This window comes from Ipomoea nil, unplaced genomic scaffold (assembly GCF_001879475.1).
Source record: "Ipomoea nil cultivar Tokyo-kokei standard unplaced genomic scaffold, Asagao_1.1 scaffold3069, whole genome shotgun sequence".
Taxonomy (NCBI): Eukaryota; Viridiplantae; Streptophyta; class Magnoliopsida; order Solanales; family Convolvulaceae; genus Ipomoea; species Ipomoea nil.
In genome coordinates, this window is record NW_017619497.1 from 5,204,255 (window position 1) to 5,224,394 (window position 20,140).

Consider the following 20,140-nt stretch of genomic DNA (forward strand, 5'->3'; position numbering starts at 1 on the left):
AAATGAGTGGAATGTTAAGCGTTGGCACAGAAAGGGGTATCACTACTGGCCTGGTTTTGGACAAAGAAAGGCTTCTTCAGCAACAAAAAACAATGATGTATGATTCCGTATCCCCCTGACCCACACAACAATTTCCCCACCTTTGTCGAACAAGTAACAACGTTATAAAGCAGACGCATTGCGAAACATAAGTTCCGCAGAGAGTGGAGGGGAGTGAGGGAGGGAGAAAGATAGAGAGAGAGAGAGAGAGAGAGAGATTCCTGAATTGTTACGAAATGGGAGAACGTCTTGTGTCAACTGCAATGTCCCCTTTGAGATTTTCTCACAGACCCATCACGATTCTGCCGTGTAATCGCTCAAATTTCCCGTTCTTGAACGCAAATTTGCAGCCTTTAAGGTATGGGTTTGAGAGGATTCTGTCCCTCAGAAGAAGTATTTGCGCTAAAGCTGTGATGTCCGAGGTTGAAAGCAAGAAAGAGTACTTGAGGATAGGGGCTGATTCCACTGGCTCCATCCCTTCCGATCAGCTTCTCGAAATTGTTCAAGCAGCTGCCAAGACTGGCGCTGAGGTTTGTTTCTCCATTTCTTTTTTAATGAGATTTTGGGTTTTCAACCGTAATTCTTGCATTCAACTGATTCTTGTTGGTTGTTCTAGTCAAAGTCGATTGCTTTCTTCCTTTACGTGCTCTAACATTCCTATTTCATTTTGTTTTAGGTTGTAATGGATGCTGTCAATAAACCTAGAAACATTAACTATAAAGGATTCACTGACCTAGTAACTGAGTAAGATCTTTAGTTGCTTGTCTTTTAATGGTTTCATTTCCCCTCCTTACAATTATTGGTGATATTTAAAGTTTAAATTCATTTCAGCACTGATAAAAAGAGTGAACTTGCTATTCTGGATGTCGTTAGAAAGAATTTCCCAGATCACCTAGTTCTTGGAGAGGAAGGAGGATTTACTGGGGATCCATCTTCCGACTATCTTTGGTGCATTGACCCTTTAGGTTAGGCCTATAGATTCTTTATTTTGTTTAAGTCTCATCTCATTTTTCTCATGTTTTATGGGCATTGGAGAGGTTGTATTAACTAGACCACCCCCAAAACTCATACATTTTGGGATCTTTTTAATTCATTTGTTTCGAATAATCATTCCAGCAGCATAATGCACTGCTCGGAATTATGAAATTTCCAACCACCTGACCAAGTCTCGAGAGACAAAAAGTGGTCGGAAATAGCAACAAAGGTTTTTCCGGATACCAAAAGTGGTCGGAACAAGGCTTTCGACTTGATTTAAGATCACTTTCAGGTGGTTGGAAATTTCATAATTTCCAGCCCGACCAACTTGGTTGATAAATAGTTATATTGTTGCAATTTCCTAACATAAATTTGTAATGCAGATGGGACAACGAACTTTACCCATAGCTATGCGAGCTTTGCTGTTTCTGTGGCAATTCTTTTCAGAGGAAAGCCAGCTGCATCGACTGTGGTAACTATTAAAATAAATTTGATCGATTTTTGAATTATATACATTTAGTGAAATGTAAATAATAGTTATCATATCTTTCGGTGACATCCCAAAAATTATTGGTGGAAAAACATTCTCTCTCTCTCTCTCTCTCGGTTATAGTCTTAGAAAATGACATCTGAATCCCTTATTTTATTGCTTCTTAGGTAGAGTTTGTGGGTGGCCCTATGTGCTGGAGCACTCGCACATATACTGCAGCTGTTGGTAAGAATACTTGAGTTTTGGAAATTATTATTTGCAATTTATATATTTGGTTATTTCAATGATATATATATGTGAGCAAGAGCTTATCAAATTTGTATAGGCAAAGGTGCATATGCTAATGGTCAAAAGTTAAGTGTCACTGACACGGATAAGGTGAGCGAACTCTAATATGGCTTAATCCCGTTCAAGTTAGGATTGAGGAGAAAGATTTGTTTTTTCATTCAATTCTATTACATTGGTTAATCTTGCATGAGGCTTTGGACGAGCTTAGTTTTCTTATTACCTTCATTCAACTAAGTTTTAGTTTTCTTATTGGAAGCTATTTTTAAACTTTATATGTGCCATTGCCGTCAAGTATTTTACATGTTTTATGGACAAATGGTTTAGTAGCTTCTCTCCTTTATGACATCATCTGTTGCTTCCTACGTATGCATGTAGAATTATGCATGGCTAAGATTAAATTGCTCATATTGAAATTTGCCTCTAATACTCAATTTCCCCAATTCTTCGAATTGTAGGTGGAGCAATCTCTCCTAGTGACGGGATATGGCTATGATCGTGATGATTCCTGGGCTACCAATATGGAATTATTTAAGGAATTTACTGGCGTAAGCAGGGTAGCAACTTTTTCCCATCTCTCTCTCTCTCTCTTCTTTTGAATTATTATCTCCACTCCAATTTTCCTTTCTTTTTCATTTTTTTCGTGTGGTGGTTGTATAGTGGCCTGCACGGGTAGCTTAGTTAGTTCTTGAGTGGCAGATTGTGGGCAATGATGCAGGATTGAGCCCTAACAACCACGGTGTAGGAGTTACACCCAATGTGGTGGGCTCCTTGTGGGCACCAAGCACTGGTCCTCCCACCTAATGGGCCGTTGAGTTGCTATGATTTACCACCTCCACAAATCCTATCGGCCGGCCGGCCGGGTGTGGGGTCCCCTGGGGCAAAGGATTTCGTCTTTTGTGGGCAAGATATTTAGTGGAGAATGTTTTCTTCATTTAATAAGATAGGGCGTGTGCGCAATTCCTGTAAGATCTCTATGTTGTATGTTGTTATTTTCCAAAAAGCAAAAATTGAGCTAGACGCATTATACACCACCATTCCTATAGCTTGTTTTACGGTTCTTGGCCGAAGAATTCCATGGCCAACTGATTGCATTACTAGCATCTCCTAATTCTTAGGATGGTCTTGGGTTAAGATCTCGCACGTTTTCACATCCTTGCTGTTTTTCTTGCCATATCGTAAAGGGCGTGAGAAGGCTTGGCGCTGCTTCAGTAGACTTCTGCCATGTTGCTCTGGGAATTGTTGAAGCCTACTGGGAATACCGTCTAAGACCATGGGACAATGCAGCCGGAGTTCTGGTATACCTTCTTGTCCCCTTCTTGAAATACACGCTCATTACTGAAGTTTCTTGAAGCAAGTTCTCTTTACAGTCAGAAGATGTTTCAATCTTGCTTTCATATATGCTTTGCTTGTGTACCCAGAAACTTGAAATATAAAAAGAATATATAGAAGCTTTGAATTAGTAGAAGTGTAAAGCATCATTTTTTTGCAAGGACAACCTACCATTTTCTTAGAAATTCAATGTATATGGTGCTTCTATTACATGCAGATAGTTGAAGAGGCTGGGGGTTTAGTTTCCCGCACGGATGGTGAAAAATATTGTGTATTCGATAGATCCGTCTTGGCATCCAATGGAGCGCTTCATGACAAGGTCAGTTTTGTCCCCGACAATTGCTTGGTTCTCGAACTTCAAAGTCTGTTACGTATTTTTGAACCAACAGAATGTTTCTGCATTGTCTTAACTAGCTTTTCTTTCTTATTTGAGATAACGAGGCTCTGATTATTTCATCAAAAAACTCACAATGTTTCTGCATTTGCCATCTTTCTTATGCAGCTTCTCGAGAAAATTGGTCCTGCAACCGAGAAGTTGAAAAACAAAGGGGTTGATTTCTCGCTGTGGTACAAACCAGAAGCTTACAAGACAGATTTTTGACAACCTCATTCTTAAACCTTAATGCTGCTGCGCTGTGCTGTGAAGATTTTAGCGACCAAGTTTCGTTTCGTCACCATAACTGTTTCCTTTGTACATGTAGATGTCTAGCTGGGAGTGAGGGTTGGTTGGGGTTGTTACTTTTCATGGCTTCCCAAAGCTTTTTATCTGTATGGGTTGAGAGCTCTTTCATAAATCATAATAGTATTAGTTGAGCCTCAACATACCATACTGCTTTCTGCTGCTACCCTACATGACTGCCCAATAAATTAATTAATTTGGCTTGTTTACTTCCTTTTTATATTTTTTTCAATTTTCCTTTTCCATTTCCATTTTCGAAACTCAATTTTCAAGAATTTTAAACACCAGAGAAAATTAGGGACACTCTGTGACAATGAGAGTTTTGTCGGTTTCAATTATATCGGTTATGAAGTTATGAAGGTTGATCGGTTAGTTTTCGATCGATTATGAAAGTTCAGTTAAAGTTTTAAATCGACCAATGCTCACCCCTACGCACACTTCCAAGATTTTTTCCTATTAATCTCCCTCTGATAGTTTGACATGACATTTTCTCATTGAATAGTTTAATCTTTGATAACAAGTTAAAAGGATCAACCAATTCATGACACCCAGTCGTTATAAACATGTTAGGACAAATTTTAGGAGAGAATTTTTGAAGTTGAACAAAACATTTTCCTTAAAAGAAAAAACCCAAAAAAAAAAATAACTTGGTTCAACTAGATGAGTTAGGATTGTAAGCCACAGCTTGAAAGAAATGAACAAAAGATTTCTCCTTTACACTTTGCTAACTGGGAGGCGAACTTAAACACAAATGTCAAAGTACAGCGAGAGTATCCACAACTCTCGTTTAGGTATATATATATGTAATATAAGCTACTAATTCAAATTGAACAATGGATTACTTACACAAAGTAGCAACATGAAGTGCAGTGAATACTAATTGTAGCTTGCTTTCTATATCTACGGCTGGCGATCAAAAATTGGAGGAGTCTGCACGTAGTTTCAACGCCTCTGTTCGTTTACTTCTCTCCATTACATCTACAAGCCAGTTCACGCTTTCCTTGATTCCCACCCTGTACCCAAGTTTAAAATTCTCTCGTAAGTCATGCTTCACCGCTAATGGTAGCTGTCTTTACTCTAAAACAATTCAGAAAATAATGGTTCTTCCACTCACCCTTCATATGCTGAAACAGCTTGAAATGTATAGACTCTCTCGTCCAATTTCTTGAGATCAAGATACCTGTCAAGTTCTTCAGCTGATACAGATCCGCCCAAATCCTGTGTCAATAAGTTCAACAAAGATATTGCTCAAGTATGTTAAAAAAAAAAAAAAAAAAAAAAAAAAAAAAAAAAAAAAAAAAAAAAAAAACAGGAAAGTTGCCAAGCACTTTGTGCTCAGATGGCACCTCCGTGGTTCCCCTTGAGGGAAGGTCACAGGATCGAACCCCGGTGGTGGGGTATTGATTCTTTGGGCTGCATTAGTTGTCATAATTTGATTGGAAATTCCATAGCAAACATCTAAATGACTTTTACCAAAGTTTTTACCTAAACAGAAACGTTACCTGTTTGTTTGCTAATATTAAAAGGGGGGCTCCTTGGAGATCCTCATGCCGGAGAACCTTTTCTGTCAATCATTTACAAATCAAGAGCACCTTCAACATCACCTCTCCATGAATAAGACTTCTTGATGATAAGCACCAAGTAGTAACTCAAAATGCACAAAATCCTCAAAACATAAGAGGGTTAAAATAGGTACCAAGAGCAGATTTAGCATCTTCAAAACGTGATGGGCAAGCAGCATCAACTACAAACATTACAGCATGTGCTTCCTCATAATACTTCTCCCAAATTGAGCGAAGACCAGGCTGAAGGAACACAATGATCCACATTAGGTACAGAATTCCTTAGAAGGAAGCATATGAAAGCCTGCATTAACCAGAGTGCATCCAAACACTACATGGACATGCCATAGCTCAGGAGGGCAGGAACTATATAATCTCTATATATCAACTTAGGTCCCATAAGAAAAGGTGGAGCACCTGGGTTTCCACTGGAAACTTCCCAAGAAACAGAAAGTTTAGAGCTAGCAAAATGAACAATAGCTAAAGAACTTATGGCGCTGTGTCTGCCTTCAACAACTCAAGTTATTGACTACACTATAGCTAACAAACATGATGAATTAATTATATATGGGTTCATACAAGATGCATGAGTGCATTTATAATCCAAAATTCTTTCTTTCACATACCTGCCCTCCAAGGTCCCAAAATACAAGTTTTGAATTTGAAACTTCAACACGGCCGATATTTAGTCCGACAGTTGGAACAATGCGATCAGGTGGAAGGCCTTCTGAGTTTGAGAATTGTGACTTCAATTTTTCTAATAATGTCTAAAATGACAAAATCATAGAAGTGAGCTAAAATCAAAATATTTTATTAAACAACATCACATGCATCATTTATGTAACAAAGAAGAAATCAAATTTACATTTTATGTAATGTTTAACATAAAGATGGACACTTGGCATTGGGGAAGGGGATGGGATTATTTACCCACCCCATCCCCCACTCCCACACTAGGCAATAACTTGAGATTCAGTGAGCACCATTCGATCCCAGGGCTCAATTTGATCAAGGGAACTGCAGGGGGGAGGATGGGGATGGAAATATCTGTCCAATTAAGACAATGCAGTGACTAGTTATAGGTGAATGTTCCGGTGTTTTTAATGAAATGCTATTAGCATCATTTTTCTGTTCTCCAAGGAAATCTAGACTAGAAACCAAAATAAATAGTTCCAATGGATGGTGTTCATACAAACTAGGGTTAATTGCATTTTATTCCTAAGATAGATAGGAATGGCTAAATTAGTACCTTAATTACGGAGGTGAGCCAATGTCACCCCTAATTAGACAGTCACACGAGTATTTGGCATATTCTAGATTTCCATGCCAGCCATACTTTTATTTTTGACATCGCTAATAAGAAATATGTAAATTTTAAGACAGAATTAACAACTGTTGTGACAAGAGAGACCAAAATAGCCACTCTGGTAGATGATTAGGGGTGACTTAGCTCACCCCTGTAATTAAGGAACTAATTTAACCATTTCTACCATAAGTGCAATTTCTACTAACACTGAAATGGTGACGAATAAAAGTTTGCACTGTTCAGTGCCTACAGACTTGAGCAATGGACTTGTAGATAGCAGGCAATAGCAGCCAATGGAGAAACGTAACTTATCAAATCTGAAATAACCATATCCTTTTATCATATACAACTAAACACTAGGTGATTGTGATGCTGAGAATTCATAAACCACAAAAATAAATAAATTAAAATAAAGAACCTGAATGGTCTCAGCTAATTGAGAAGGTTAACAAAAGGGAATCAGAAAGTAAACTACATATCCATGATACCGTTTTTCCAGCTTTGTCAATCCCCAGAATAAGGACATGAAACTCTGTCTTACTGAAGGCGTACTTCCAAAGTCCATAAAACAATGAAAACATTTCTATGTCCTTCTAGTTCCCCTGCAAAAGGATTTAGGCAACCTCTTAGAAATCAAAAAGGGTTTCTTTTCCATATTCAAGTGAATCATATAAAGTAAAGAATTTTCACAATCTTGATAAAATAGCAATTAATCAATATCTGGACTGCCCAATTTCTTTTTTAGCTAATCTAACACAAGACCAGCTTATCTTTTCTAGGTTTCTCTCAATTCTCAATGTGCAGAATGATCAATTACAAACTTCATAGATGGTACTCAAAATTCTACAGGCTTTAGACAAATGATAAGCAATGGGTTTTAGATTTGCAAATGCAAAAAAGTGCAAACAAACGATTATAAACAGTTAAAGAGACATAAATTTACTTCTCTCAGCTTTTAGAATCACACGTCCCAGGTTCTGTTGAGTAATACCTAATCCTATTCGATCAAAAATGTTGTAAGAACTAAATTGTAATTGTATAGTACTCCAACAATTACACAGAAATTCAGCTCATGAACAAGCGCAAAAATCGATGTAGAATTAAAAGTCATTTTCACAACTGGGGGAATCTCAATGCTTCATTTTAAAAGAAAAATTAATAAAATTTACCGTGACGGAAAGAAATGGGAAAAAACAGTAATTTTTAACTGAACAGACAGAAAATTTATCGGTGATCGGACGGAGGGTTGAAAAGAACCTGAGTGAAGAGACGGTGGAAGCGGCGAGATTGGATCCGGCGTTTTGGCGGTGGATCCGTAAGCTCGCGGCAGAATCTGATATTGACGCCGTGGCTACTCGAATTTCAGCATTTACTGCTGAGGTGGAGGAGATTTTGTATTTTCTTTTGGCTTTGAAGATTAATAGGTGTAGTCTAGTCGTGGAGAAGATGAATTCGTTATTTTGCGTATAATTTAGTTATTAAAATTATAAATGCTTTTTCTAACCAACATATTATTAACAAAAAGGGAAAATCCGAAAATGACATATTTTTCCCATCTCCCCTAAATTATTCATGGATTCATATTTGCTCCTTCCGTTATATTAAAAGTGTCATTTTTTCATCTTTTATATTAGATAGACATTTTTTCCTTAAAACTAAATATTTTATTTATTTTTTTCTCTAACAAATTATTACTTATATGTACGGATGACCGCGGTTCGATTTCAACCTAACCAGACAGTGTAGCAACTAAATCGAAATAGAAGGGACGGTTTTGGTTACGATTTAGAAACAGAAAAAAAATAAAAATAAATAAAATAATTGTTGAATTTAGATTATTTTAAAAATAAGAAGTAGAATTTATAAAAATAAATAAATAAATTGTATTTATTTTCCAGTTCTGAATCGTAACAAAAAATGTCCCTACTGTTTCAATTTGGTTGTTACTCCGTACATATAAATAATAATTTATTGGTAAAAGAAAAATAAATAAAATACTTAGTTTTAAGGGTAAAATGTCCATCTAACATAAAATGATGTGAAAATTGTCACTTTTAATATAACTGAGAGGAAAAATGTAGATACATGAATAACTCGGGAGAAGAAAAACTGTTATAATTATATAACTCAGAGAGAAAAAATGTCATTTTCACTAACAAAAATTATACAATTGTCTAACATTAAAAGAAAAAATAAAAAAAAAAATAAAAATAAAAAAATAAAAAAAGACACTATCATTTTTTAAACGTTGAAAGTATATTATTCTATTATAATTCATGTTTAATGGAATTACTAATAATTACTAATAATTCTATTCAAAAAAAAAAAAAAAACAAAACTAATAATAATAAAATTTTATAGTTTCAAACAAAAATAATTACTCATTTTCACGTTTCTCCATTTAGAAATTACAACAAATTTAAATTTCAACTTCTAAATAATTAAACATTAAATTTAACTTCCAGTTAAAAGCATGAGAGAAGAAAAAAATCAGATTATAATAGTTAAAGAAAATACTAATTTAATAGTATGTAAATTATTTGGAAAATTTCCCCTTTCTTTTGAGAAAAGGATATGTTCTCTTATAAATTTCTTCAATTTAAAAAACAGATAATGAACAATGGAAAACTAAAGACATAAATTCGCTTAAACCATAGAATTACAATGGGATTATATACAATCATATCCCTGGAATAGGGTGTGTGCAGCTACCCAAGATTGGGAATCATGATACCAAATGAAATACCAAAAACTTTTTGCTTAATTAAAATGGATTAAGCATACACAACATAAGACTGAGTCCTTTAGCATTTGTCAATCAACTTGTTATTCAAGGTCTCGTCTCAATCAATTTGTGCGGATTCCAGATCCTCAATGCTCACCGGTCGATGAAGCTGCAATTGTAAGCGTTCAACTATTAGATAAAAAATACCTCAATTTTTTTTTTTCTTTTCTGATGTGCATTTGAGGGGGGAGTACATATAGCAGTGTCATAAAGTTTGCTGTGTTAAGTTAAGAGGGGGATTCCAGTATGTGTATTATTTAACAGATAGCTAATCAGTAAGCACAGTCTATGTTCAACGAGTAGGGTCGGATATGCACAATAATAAGATATTTCATGATCACTGATAATAGCTAAGAACTTACTGATTTTGCAACAGCAAACAGGTGAAATGCACGCGATAAATCATCATTTTGTGAGGGAGGTGTATCATGATTCCAATATGTTACGTTTTGGAACTTTGCCTTCATCTCCCAGCAATTTGAGTTTTCCTGAGACGTATTTGCTTTTCCATCAGGCTTTCTCTTTCCCAAGACAAATCCTGAAGGTAATACCAAGAAATTTATACTTTTTGGAAGAAAAAAGAAGTACAAATAATGTAGAGTTAAGGAAACAGATGTGACAGCAGATAGCTTATAATTAGTACTAAGGGATAGTTTTTTTTTAAACGTACTAAGGGATAGTTAAATTCCCCAAAAAAAATGGGAAATCAATCAAAAAGGAACACCATGCTCAATTCAGAGGTTTATAACGGGTAGCCATATTGTTAGGCCTAAAGGCATATTATAATTAGAAATCAACTCCTGTACTTTTTACAGTATGTGAAGACTAACTCAGTAATAAAAAATTGGAACAACTTGAATGCTACCCTACCAAAAACACAACACAGAAGTCCTTAATACATGCTGATGCTCATAAATATTTAGATTAAATTTTCAAAATCACAAAGAACTCTCGAGTGAGCTTTTGGTTGGCATTGCACTACATTAACTACATTACCATCTCTTGGGAAATCATATCTGTACCCAACATCATAATCCGAAAAGCACAGAACAGTCTCCTTTTCTTATTTTCTTTCTTGGGAACACATTTGTAACACTCATGTCAACTGATCCAACAGGTCCTGAACACAAAACAAGTTTTTCTTTCATTCATTGTCTTGCGCTTTGATGTGTATTTCTAAAAACTTTGAAAGAGATATTCTTGTTACATTTAGTAGCATTCTAGACATATGCACTTGAAGTACAACAAAATGGTATCCTTGTTAAACCTTTCCTTGAAATATTTAATGCTAAAACATTCTTTTAAAGGTTTTACAATCATATCTTGAAAATACTCAGCACCTAAAACTAATGCTTTGCTAATACCAAAATGAAAGGATTGTCTCAAAATCTTAAACTTGCATGAAGAAATCAGAGTCTAATCGTGCAATTACAGAAGTTGTATACAGAATATATATGAAGCCATTTTAAGAACAAATATAGAGAAGAAGTCCAGGAAGAGTTAAAAGAATTAAACAGTAGATGATTTCATTGACTTTCATAATGTGTTTGCATAGTGGGATAGAAATTTTAGTTTTTCTTGTTTGGGTGAGAAAGAAAATGTATGGAAAAGAGTATAAGAAAATTGAAGCGTAATCATATAAAATACTTTCCTTCCCAAAACAGGAAGAAAATCAGGCAAAAAGTAACCTCCATTTCTCAACACCAACTATACATGGAAATTCCTTTCTCCATTTCTTACCCTTCTGTTCTCATTTTCTTTCTTCTTAGGACTCATCCAAACACCAATTTTCTCCTCCACTTTCCTTTCTCTCTATTTTCCCTCCTATTTCTTTCTCCCCAAATAGGCTATCTTCAACGACTTCAAGTATCACCCATAACAACTTGTGGCAAAAGAGTAATCATTTAAACAGAAAGTCTCCAGAACAAAGAAACAAAAACAAAGATAAAAGCACAAAGACATGCACCTCCTTGTTAACTAATAGAAACCCCAATTAATATACTATGAGCTCAGACTAGCATTCTATGAGCATAGAAAAATTCCAAGAGTGAAGAATATCTACTTTAAAGGCAACGAGCATTACAAAATGACAAACATTTACTTCAAAAGTAAAGAACATCAAAGACAACAATCATTGCAAGTACAACGAACGGCATTGTGTGGTAAAACTTATGATTATGTACTGTAACTAAGGTTAATGATTATGGATCACTCACAATCCATAATCAACTCCGAGCTACTTATAAACTATTCACTTCAATAACCTAAAAAGTAGTGTACAATCATTATCAATAATCTGTGCTACATACTAGAAACTGGATTATGAATGTTATAATCAAATAAGTTTTACCAAACAAGCTTATAATTTAAGTAGAACACACACATGAAAACAGAGCGAATCATGGATAGCTACCGGAGTATCCTTGTGGTATCGGAAGAGTGGCGCCCTGGAGCTTCCTTCCTCTAAAATGAGCTTCCTCCACGATTAGTCCATCAAGCACCACCTCTTCTCGTCGACATAAAAATCAACATATGCTCCGTTTAAGTTTACATAATCAAAAGTGTGCGGAAAATTTTAGGTGATTTTTTCATACCAGTATGTTTGGGTCTGAAGTAGTGAGAGACCTCGGAGGGTCCGTTGTACTTGATACAGCACGGCAGCTGGTGTACGCCGCCGGTCAAATCCACTGCAGGCCGGAGATGGCCGGAGAAATCGACCGTCCCTGAAGCCCCTCTGTCTATTCTTCCCTCCATTCTGCTGGAACCGAAATTGGAAATGACCGCCCAGAAGCCCTAATGTTTTGGTCCAAGCGTTTGCCGCGCTGAGCAGACAATTTTCGTTTCGAAAAATTAAAATACTGAAATTCGGGTATCGGGTTGGTTATTGGTTATGGAATATTGGAATGGATTTTCTACTAACCCGAACCCATTTTTAGTAACGTTTAAATGCTTGTTAAATTTTTTTGGGAGAAATTATACCGTATTGATCGCCAAATTGTTTGATAGTTAAAAATAAAAAGGTATACATTAATAAATAATAGAGTTCTAAGATAGTTTAAGTGACTCAATAATTCAAACAGCAAACATAATAAATCCACTTTTAAGAAATTAACACCATATGAAATAGACAATGATTTATTAACCAACCCAAGTTGCTTAGTCAAATGAGCTCGCTACATTAGTTCCAGTTGCAATATTAGAGCATCCATATTTGTTGGGGAGAATTGCGGAATAATGTAAGAGTGATTAGGAAAAAGAAGATGGGAGGGGAGGGAAAAAAAGGAAAAAAAAAATGAAAAATTAAATTTTTAAAAAAAAAATTAAGACTGTGACGCGCGCGTGCACTGCACGTGCCCGCTGTGCGCTATGGTGACAGCCACGCCAGTGGTGCTTTATTTTACTTTTTATGGTGGATCCCACCATTTCTGAATTCTCCCTTCATTTGCAGGAGAATTATTTCTCAAATAATTATTCCCCACATTAGCTATTATATTGGGTGGGGAGAATTAATTTTGAAATAACTCCATATAATCCACAAATGTGGATGCTCTTAGATCATAACTTACGTTAATAAGACTAATCAAATTTAGTTAGAAAATTTATTAACCAACTCAACTTGTTGTGTGAAGGGAACTCGATAGGTTAATTGACTTAGTTCCATAAGGTGATGGATTCCACTATAAATACCTCATTGACTTCTTCATTTTCCAGGAATCATCTTCATTACACATCCCTTTTAATATAATTACTCCATAATATGCCCAAATATAAGAATGATTAATGAAAGAAGAGCTTTGATTGTAAGTAATAAGATATTATTTGATCTTATAATTCTGTATGTCTATTCTACATCAATTATGTTCATAATTTAGAAATATTGAAGAACAAATTAAAGATGCTCTATATATAAGAGCTTATAAGAGCAGATCATCAAGAAATGGAGAGGTGAAGGGCAGGTGTATAATCCTGGCAGCTACAAGGAATGCTAAAACCCACATTGGTAGAATCCACAAGAACACAGTCTTCAGTATCTTTCCTGCAAATTAAATCAACCACCCAACATTATCGATCTACACCAAGAATCCAAGATGCAGGAACAAATTAAAGATTCTTTTTGTGTGTGTGGGGAAAGTGAAGATCAGAAGAAATAGCGTATGTACGTACGAGAAGAGGTGTCGGGCGAGGTTTCAGTGGCGGCTAGCAGCCATTCCCCGACCTCACGCAACTTCTTCTCCACAGGCCATTCACCTCCAACATCAGAGCCTGACTCCACCCTCCTGCAAATTCAATTCAACAGTTTTCTTTTTTTTGTTATTTGTGAAACAAAGTTGTATGTTAACTTATTTGGAAAGATAACTTGCTTATAAATGGCGGGATCGCGGAAAACACCAGCGCCGATGGCTCTTTCGATCTCTGCAATGGAGGGTCGGGTAGAGTTCTTGTGCTTGTTCTTGGGGTGTTTTAGTTTCTGGGAAGAGGTGGGAGTGTTGAATTTGGGGAGTGAGGGAGAAGTCTTGGGAATGGAATGTGAAGTGCTGCTGCTGCTGTTGTGGCCTGCACAGGCTAGAATTTGAGTGTTGGAAATGGAGAAACACTTGGCAGCCATTGTTGAATATGTAGCAGCTTGATTACCCTCTTCTGCAAATGAAATGGGAGGAAGATATTTGTTGTTGGTTGGCTGGTTTTTGGATAAGAGCCTAAGAGGTGACATCCACCCCTCTGGCCTGCTACTGTTTTTATAGCCATCATGTTTTTGACGCTCTAGTTTTTTTTTGTTTTTTTTTTTAATTATTATTATTATTACATTAGTTATATCGTTAAATTAATAGTAAAATTCTTAGTTCGTCAGATTCTTTTCACCCTGTTCAGTAGATACTCAACAAACACTAATACACCACTGAGTTAAGTATGGACAAATATGGCTAATGATCTATCAACTATGGCTAGAAATCAACACGACTATCGCCGCTTACGAGATCAGGTATCTCGTATTCTTATTTAGTATAGTTAGATTATTTATGTCTAACATTAATAGTTTATGTGTCAACCTGTAAAATACACACATAATTTGAATGTTATTTTGGACCAGAATCCATAATGCATAGTCCAATCCATGGTATAACTTGTCCACTCTGCATACATGAGATCTTCATCTCCTTTGAATCTTTGATCAATGTCTCCTAATGACCTCCAAGTTCCGATGCAAATTTTGAAGTAATTAGTAAAAAAAAAAAATAAAGAAAAGGGTCAACTAAAAAAATATAATTCTACTCACACAAGACACTCATCGACAAGAAATATCAAAATCTGTTACTCTATTCTGTTGACATGCCTAGCCACAAAAAGCTTCACTGACAACTCCGAAAAACTCAATGGTTTGATCAAATGCTACATGCCTAAATGTCCTGATATGTTTCCTCAACAATAATATATATGCAGAGTATTTTCCTAAATAATTTGTAAAGATGGAACATCACAATAACAAGTAACAAATACGGAATTACAACAACAGGCATGATGGGGCGTTTCAAGCTCGCCAGCCATCAGTTCCTCTCAGTAGCCGCAGTGTCTGCAGAACTATAAGCGGCATCAGCCACAGAGGTGTCCATGTCGTTAAGTCCCAGCTCCTCGTTCTGCTCCCATGATCTCTCGTATTCCTCAACTGCAAATTGTAAGGCAAGATTTTCGTGAGTAAAATACAGTTAGCTTAATGAATGATCAATGTTGAGAAGAGTTACATGTTAACTGCTTGTCATCTTTCATATCGTCGGTAACAGGAGCCACAAAAGAATTTGAAAGTGCATCGTCGATAATCAGAGTCCAAGGTGATTCCAAGCTTAAAAGCTGCAGAACCAGTGAAGATAAAGTTTAGAAGATGAGTCAGAATACAATCCATAGGTGTCTGTAATAATTCCCACCACCAGTTTTCCCCTAATATGTGAAACATATGAAGATTGCAAAGTAGGGAATCATTACAGTTCAAAAAATCCGATTTTGGAAAATATAATCGACCAAAGGGGCTAAAATGGTTGGACAACCAATTAGTTGCAATAATACTGCCCGCATGCAATTATCTTTTTAAGCACATGCTTAACCTTCTTAGGAACTAGAAATTATTTCGACAATGCATTTCTCATTTTATTTCATTTTACTAAACTAGCATTACCTTGCTAAGTCTTGCTCTGAAATCCAGCCACTTAGCTTTCTTGTCCTCCTCAAGACTATCTCCAAATGTGAATCCATGCACCCTCTCGAGACCTGAAGGAATTAATTGATTAAACAAATGCTCATGAAAATAGCATGAGATCAGATAGACATAATACCAAATAACTGGTTGTTATAATAGTAAAAATCAAACAAAACTGTAAACTTGCAGAGAAATATCAAAACAATGTTGATAGCAAGGTTGCAAATGACTTATCGATGGTGCAAAAATAAATTATTATGAAATCAATTGGCCAGCATCATCCACAATCACTTGTCCTTGGAGCGTATTATCCACTACATGGCTACATACTCCAACTTACCAAGGATAACAGAATGAAGGTTACAAATAAACAGCAGTACCATTTTCCGTCCACATATACAGCAAGTATTAATTCTTGAAATTTAAAATATTGAGAAATCATAAAGCAAACTCCAGCCACATAATTTTATTCAATAGATAATTTTGATTTTTTTTTTTTTAAAAAAAAAAACGAAAGGGAGGAAGAAGAAGAAGCAAGATGAAAGAAGGAAATGTGTAAGAAGATTCTCACTTTCACTTATTTTTGTGACTAAACCTTCAACGGTTGTTACAATACCACCCAGAGTTCCACTAGCAAGCTCCAAGTCAAGCTCTGGTATGCTCACCCCAGCACTATCCGACTGATAAATTCAGCAGTTTCAATCAGGAAAAAGAACAAAACAAAATGAATAAGAAAATAAATGGAGAGAAGAGAACGCATCTGCTCCCCACCAACGATGACTAGTGCAAAAGTATACCTTTATCACATCTCTGCTTAAATCTTTGACATTCTCTACCAAAACCGTGATCTTCTTTCCTTTATCAGAGATGCTACCACCAGGTTTCAACTGGGAATATGAGCAGAGTCACGAGGTGAAATAAACAAACATACAAAATTAACAGTCATAATGAATCTTGAAAAATCTAAAAGCTTATTTACAAACCTCAGAATTGCGATAACCACAAGCATCACAAGCAGATGCCATTACAATTACTTCTCGAAAATAGGGAATATCTAAATATGGTTAAGTTCACAAATTGATGAGGCTTTTATAAAGCTGATAATGCATAATGAAAGTTGATAATATATATATATATATATATATACACTTTTCATGTGATAGCTAATTAAAAAATTTGTGAGATTACAAAAAGCTGCCTGTTATGACTTATGTGCCTGCTGCAACAATTGCACCTCAAGATCCACGAAGTGCACATCTTACAGTGGGTAAAAACACTTGAATTTCCTTTAGCCTTTAAGGGAAGAAAATATATACACTATGTTTATAGTTGGAAGGTGGATACTAGTAACAAACATTCGGCATTCACACTTTGCAGCACAAGCTCCACAAGTTGATGGAAACACCATCACCTGTCAACCAAAGGTGGGTAAAAATATGTGAATGCAATGAATAAACAACTAACTAATGAAAAACTGCAGAAAAAGTATACCTCTTCAGGTGCAGAATATCTAAATAAAGCTTCTGCAACTTCAGTACTGTTACCCTGAGCAATAGCACGGCGTCCAGCCTTCGCTCCAACTGCTCCATGTGGCTCATTTTGCAATTGCTCCGGCAAATTGTTTGTCCCCTCTTCTGATACCCCACCAATAGAGTCTTTATGTGAGGGATCAACAACATACCCTAAAGCTTTCTGTTGTTCAGGAGTTCGCTCATAGAACTTAATAGTCAACAAGGGGTCAGGAGAGGGAGCACACCTGTCCCAAATAATCCATTAAAAAATTCAGACTAGGAGACAGAAGCTATGATCCTCAGATAAAGATGTTACCTTAAATATCACAGGTATGATGCACGCATATTTACCCAGCAAGATAAGAAAACGTATCCTTCTAATTCATTCTAAATTTTGCAAACATTAACAAAAGGCACAAACTTTTAAGAAGCAAATAGAAAACACACATGTTTCCAACAAGCATAACTTCTATTTGTTGGTTTCTCTAGTACACTCAAAACTATACCATTCTACAATTTTGAAAAAAATTCAAACTATAACAGCATTGGAATTTCCATTTCTTTTTTGGTTGAAAATTTCACATTTTGTTCCATTAAAACTGCTTCGTTCATATTTTCCTTTTGTGCTCACAATTAACCTCAGTAGCTACCCTCACCACACACCAATACTTCTTTGTTTTAAGCAACTTGAACCAAGCATGAAACAGCAAACAAATGTAGTAGACTTGACTGAGTTCACTCCAAATAAGATAAGTCTCTTACGGATTCTCAATGAAGCTGTTACCAGCTGGATCATCAAGAATGAAGGTGAAGGATGAATTGCCAGTAGCACAAGCTCTTAATTTTACCAAGAACTGGTCTATGGCTTCAGCTGTCTTGGGATCAACTTTCTGCACAGATCAGACGTTGCAAATCGAAATTAGACAACGAAACAGATGACTTTAAAAATAAAAGTGAGTATTACAAACAGAAATTGTACCTTTCTTTCATCTTGAAGGGCTTCAAGCCCATCTGCAGCTCTAACTAATATCCCTTCCACCTAGACAATATACCCAATTATGTTTAAACAAGCAACCATGAGCTGAGGATTCAGAAAAGCACAAGAATATGACGTGTAATTTTAAAAGCACAGTGCAACCATAATACTGTGTAAGAATATATATATATATATATATATATATATACCGTGGACAAAGATCCGCGTTGAGCCTCTGGAGGGATCTCAAAATCCAGTTCAGGAATCTGCATGGAAAAACATGCAAGCAATATAAGTACCAGTTATACTGATGAAGAAACTGTGCATACGGAAAGCAACTGCTCAGTATATAGGCTTATTCAGCCATACTTAACAAATATGCTTGTCAAATCCCTGGTATGATTTAAAAATAAAACGTGACAACTAAGCATATTTCTTTGAGAGAGTTAATAAATACAAATGGATGCATGAAACACTCATGCATATTATAACTAGTCCAAAAAGAGCATAAGCACCTTAATCGTAGCACTTTCAGACTTCACCACAGTTCGGTCAAGCATCTGCAGTAAGATACCAAAACAGTTAGACATTCAAATGAACTACTCTCTGAAAATGATTAGTCACGCACCACTGGCAAGAAGTCAAGAAATATAAAACTCAACAGGATTCAGAAACTACAGAGTATATTCTTAGTTACTGACTGTATCAGTATATCAAACACTATTTACATAACGGTTAAATTAATTTTTCTAAAATTGGGGGATGGTAGGGAGTATTTGTCACCCTTAACACAATGTGGCTCTGCCTAGTATGCTGGTTGGCAGTGATTCACACCACAAAAAATCCTCTGCAGCACAACTTTCAATCAAGGTAGAGACACTATCAATTAGTTTAAAGTTTACATTACTCTTCAAAAAATAAATGTTAAACATGTATGAACTTGATATGATCTGACACATTCCCATTAGGCAAACATACGAACCCACAAACTTCCAATCAAAGAAATCAATTATAAATTTATGTTACAACCTTTCGATCACCTGCTTGAATGCCCAAGCTATAGCAACAACCACGAGGCTGAATCTCCCCAGCAAATTGCACTTCATTATTTCTTCAAAATACAAAGAATATGGCATAAGAAACCTTCTGGAAACACCGAGTCCACCCAATCACTTTCTTATATCGTTTGCAGAGTAAAAAACATACCTCTCACCACAATGCGGGCACTCAAATGCTGACAATAATATCTGAAAGAGCACAAAACAGCAATTTTAAGATCAAGGAAGGGAGTTTGGGAAGAGTAAACTACTTTTTTGAATGATAATTCCGAGCCATAATTGAGAAAACCAGCTCGTACCTTTCGAAAGTGGGGAATTAAAGTTAACAAGAACCTAGTCACGCCCTACGAATAACAAACAAATCAAAGAGTCAATACAAAGTAAAACAGCCAAACAATATAATACCCCAACAGAGCACAAATTTCCGGCGGGCTTGTCAAAATTATTATTATTATTTTCCCAGGTAGAGTGAGAGAGATACGCACATTCTCGCCGCAGCGCATACATAGACTCTCGACCACGTAGAGCGGGGTATCGATATCGGCGTCGTCTCCAGCGGCGGCCACGGCCTCCACCACCGACCGTACGTCGACTATTTGGTCCTTCGCCGGAGCCGTTGCTGAATTTTCCATTTGTAGCTTAAAGTATTCGAGTTCGGGAACTAAAGGAAGGAGGTTCGTGAATCGATTCTGTCTTGAAAGCGGCGACGAAGACGGGTGGGTATTTGAGTGGAGGCGTTTTCTAGTTTCACTCCAAAACCTGCATTCTGGAAGAGACGCGAAAATCTCGAACGTTATGGAAAGAAGTATTATTTAATATTAAGCATTAAATCCATAGCCTTTCAAGTAGCCGTCCTAGCTCAGTGGTAGAGCGCGTGGCTTTTAACCACGTGGTCGTGGGTTCGATCCCCACGGACGGCGTGTAATAACATTTTTTGCTACCTCCCTGCAAGGGC

At 36.3% G+C, this 20,140-nt stretch overlaps 5 protein-coding genes and 1 non-coding gene across 9 annotated transcripts; 2 read left to right on the forward strand and 4 right to left on the reverse strand.

The window, feature by feature from the left end:
• The first annotated feature begins 37 nt into the window (after positions 1-37).
• On the forward strand, positions 38-4,009 carry LOC109165548 (phosphatase IMPL1, chloroplastic). Its single transcript, XM_019314358.1, has 10 exons — positions 38-569; positions 716-783; positions 871-1,004; positions 1,398-1,486; positions 1,672-1,729; positions 1,830-1,882; positions 2,248-2,346; positions 2,974-3,087; positions 3,339-3,440; positions 3,624-4,009. The coding sequence occupies exons 1-10, from the start codon at positions 276-278 to the stop codon at positions 3,720-3,722; spliced, it is 1,110 nt and encodes a 369-aa protein (XP_019169903.1). The 5' UTR covers positions 38-275; the 3' UTR covers positions 3,723-4,009.
• A 476-nt stretch (positions 4,010-4,485) lies between these two features.
• LOC109165549 (ADP-ribosylation factor-related protein 1) lies at positions 4,486-8,098 on the reverse strand. 2 transcript variants are annotated; one of them, XM_019314359.1, is made up of 7 exons: positions 7,926-8,098; positions 7,157-7,270; positions 5,989-6,129; positions 5,497-5,605; positions 5,303-5,364; positions 4,915-5,018; positions 4,486-4,813 (listed from the first exon to the last, which is right to left on the reverse strand). In XM_019314359.1, the coding sequence occupies exons 2-7, from the start codon at positions 7,247-7,249 to the stop codon at positions 4,714-4,716; spliced, it is 609 nt and encodes a 202-aa protein (XP_019169904.1). In that variant the 5' UTR covers positions 7,250-7,270; positions 7,926-8,098; the 3' UTR covers positions 4,486-4,713. The 2 variants fall into 2 exon arrangements, with proteins under 2 accessions (XP_019169904.1, XP_019169905.1); XM_019314360.1 differs by having other exon boundaries at positions 7,897-8,098.
• A 1,195-nt stretch (positions 8,099-9,293) lies between these two features.
• On the reverse strand, positions 9,294-12,388 carry LOC109165551 (ribonuclease H2 subunit C). 2 transcript variants are annotated; one of them, XM_019314366.1, is made up of 5 exons: positions 12,048-12,388; positions 11,867-11,959; positions 9,816-9,991; positions 9,511-9,562; positions 9,294-9,473 (listed from the first exon to the last, which is right to left on the reverse strand). In XM_019314366.1, exons 1-4 carry the CDS (start codon positions 12,205-12,207, stop codon positions 9,512-9,514), a joined length of 480 nt encoding a protein of 159 aa, XP_019169911.1. In that variant the 5' UTR covers positions 12,208-12,388; the 3' UTR covers positions 9,294-9,473; position 9,511. The 2 variants fall into 2 exon arrangements, with proteins under 2 accessions (XP_019169911.1, XP_019169910.1); XM_019314365.1 differs by having other exon boundaries at positions 9,294-9,562.
• Positions 12,389-13,209: 821 nt separating this feature from the next.
• On the reverse strand, positions 13,210-14,220 carry LOC109165485 (probable NAD(P)H dehydrogenase subunit CRR3, chloroplastic). Its single transcript, XM_019314270.1, has 3 exons — positions 13,815-14,220; positions 13,618-13,730; positions 13,210-13,489 (listed from the first exon to the last, which is right to left on the reverse strand). The coding sequence occupies exons 1-3, from the start codon at positions 14,162-14,164 to the stop codon at positions 13,368-13,370; spliced, it is 585 nt and encodes a 194-aa protein (XP_019169815.1). The 5' UTR covers positions 14,165-14,220; the 3' UTR covers positions 13,210-13,367.
• A 471-nt stretch (positions 14,221-14,691) lies between these two features.
• LOC109165482 (zinc finger protein ZPR1-like) lies at positions 14,692-19,939 on the reverse strand. 2 transcript variants are annotated; one of them, XM_019314265.1, is made up of 16 exons: positions 19,671-19,939; positions 19,485-19,529; positions 19,334-19,374; positions 19,157-19,238; positions 18,643-18,687; positions 18,337-18,393; positions 18,131-18,190; positions 17,914-18,041; positions 17,132-17,396; positions 16,985-17,051; positions 16,624-16,694; positions 16,438-16,527; positions 16,212-16,320; positions 15,620-15,711; positions 15,192-15,297; positions 14,692-15,115 (listed from the first exon to the last, which is right to left on the reverse strand). In XM_019314265.1, exons 1-16 carry the CDS (start codon positions 19,815-19,817, stop codon positions 14,997-14,999), a joined length of 1,524 nt encoding a protein of 507 aa, XP_019169810.1. In that variant the 5' UTR covers positions 19,818-19,939; the 3' UTR covers positions 14,692-14,996. The 2 variants fall into 2 exon arrangements, with proteins under 2 accessions (XP_019169810.1, XP_019169811.1); XM_019314266.1 differs by lacking the exon at positions 19,671-19,939 and having other exon boundaries at positions 19,168-19,238.
• A 94-nt stretch (positions 19,940-20,033) lies between these two features.
• On the forward strand, positions 20,034-20,105 carry TRNAK-UUU. Its single transcript has one exon. It is a non-coding gene; the product is annotated as a tRNA-Lys (tRNA).
• The last annotated feature ends 35 nt before the right edge of the window (positions 20,106-20,140 follow it).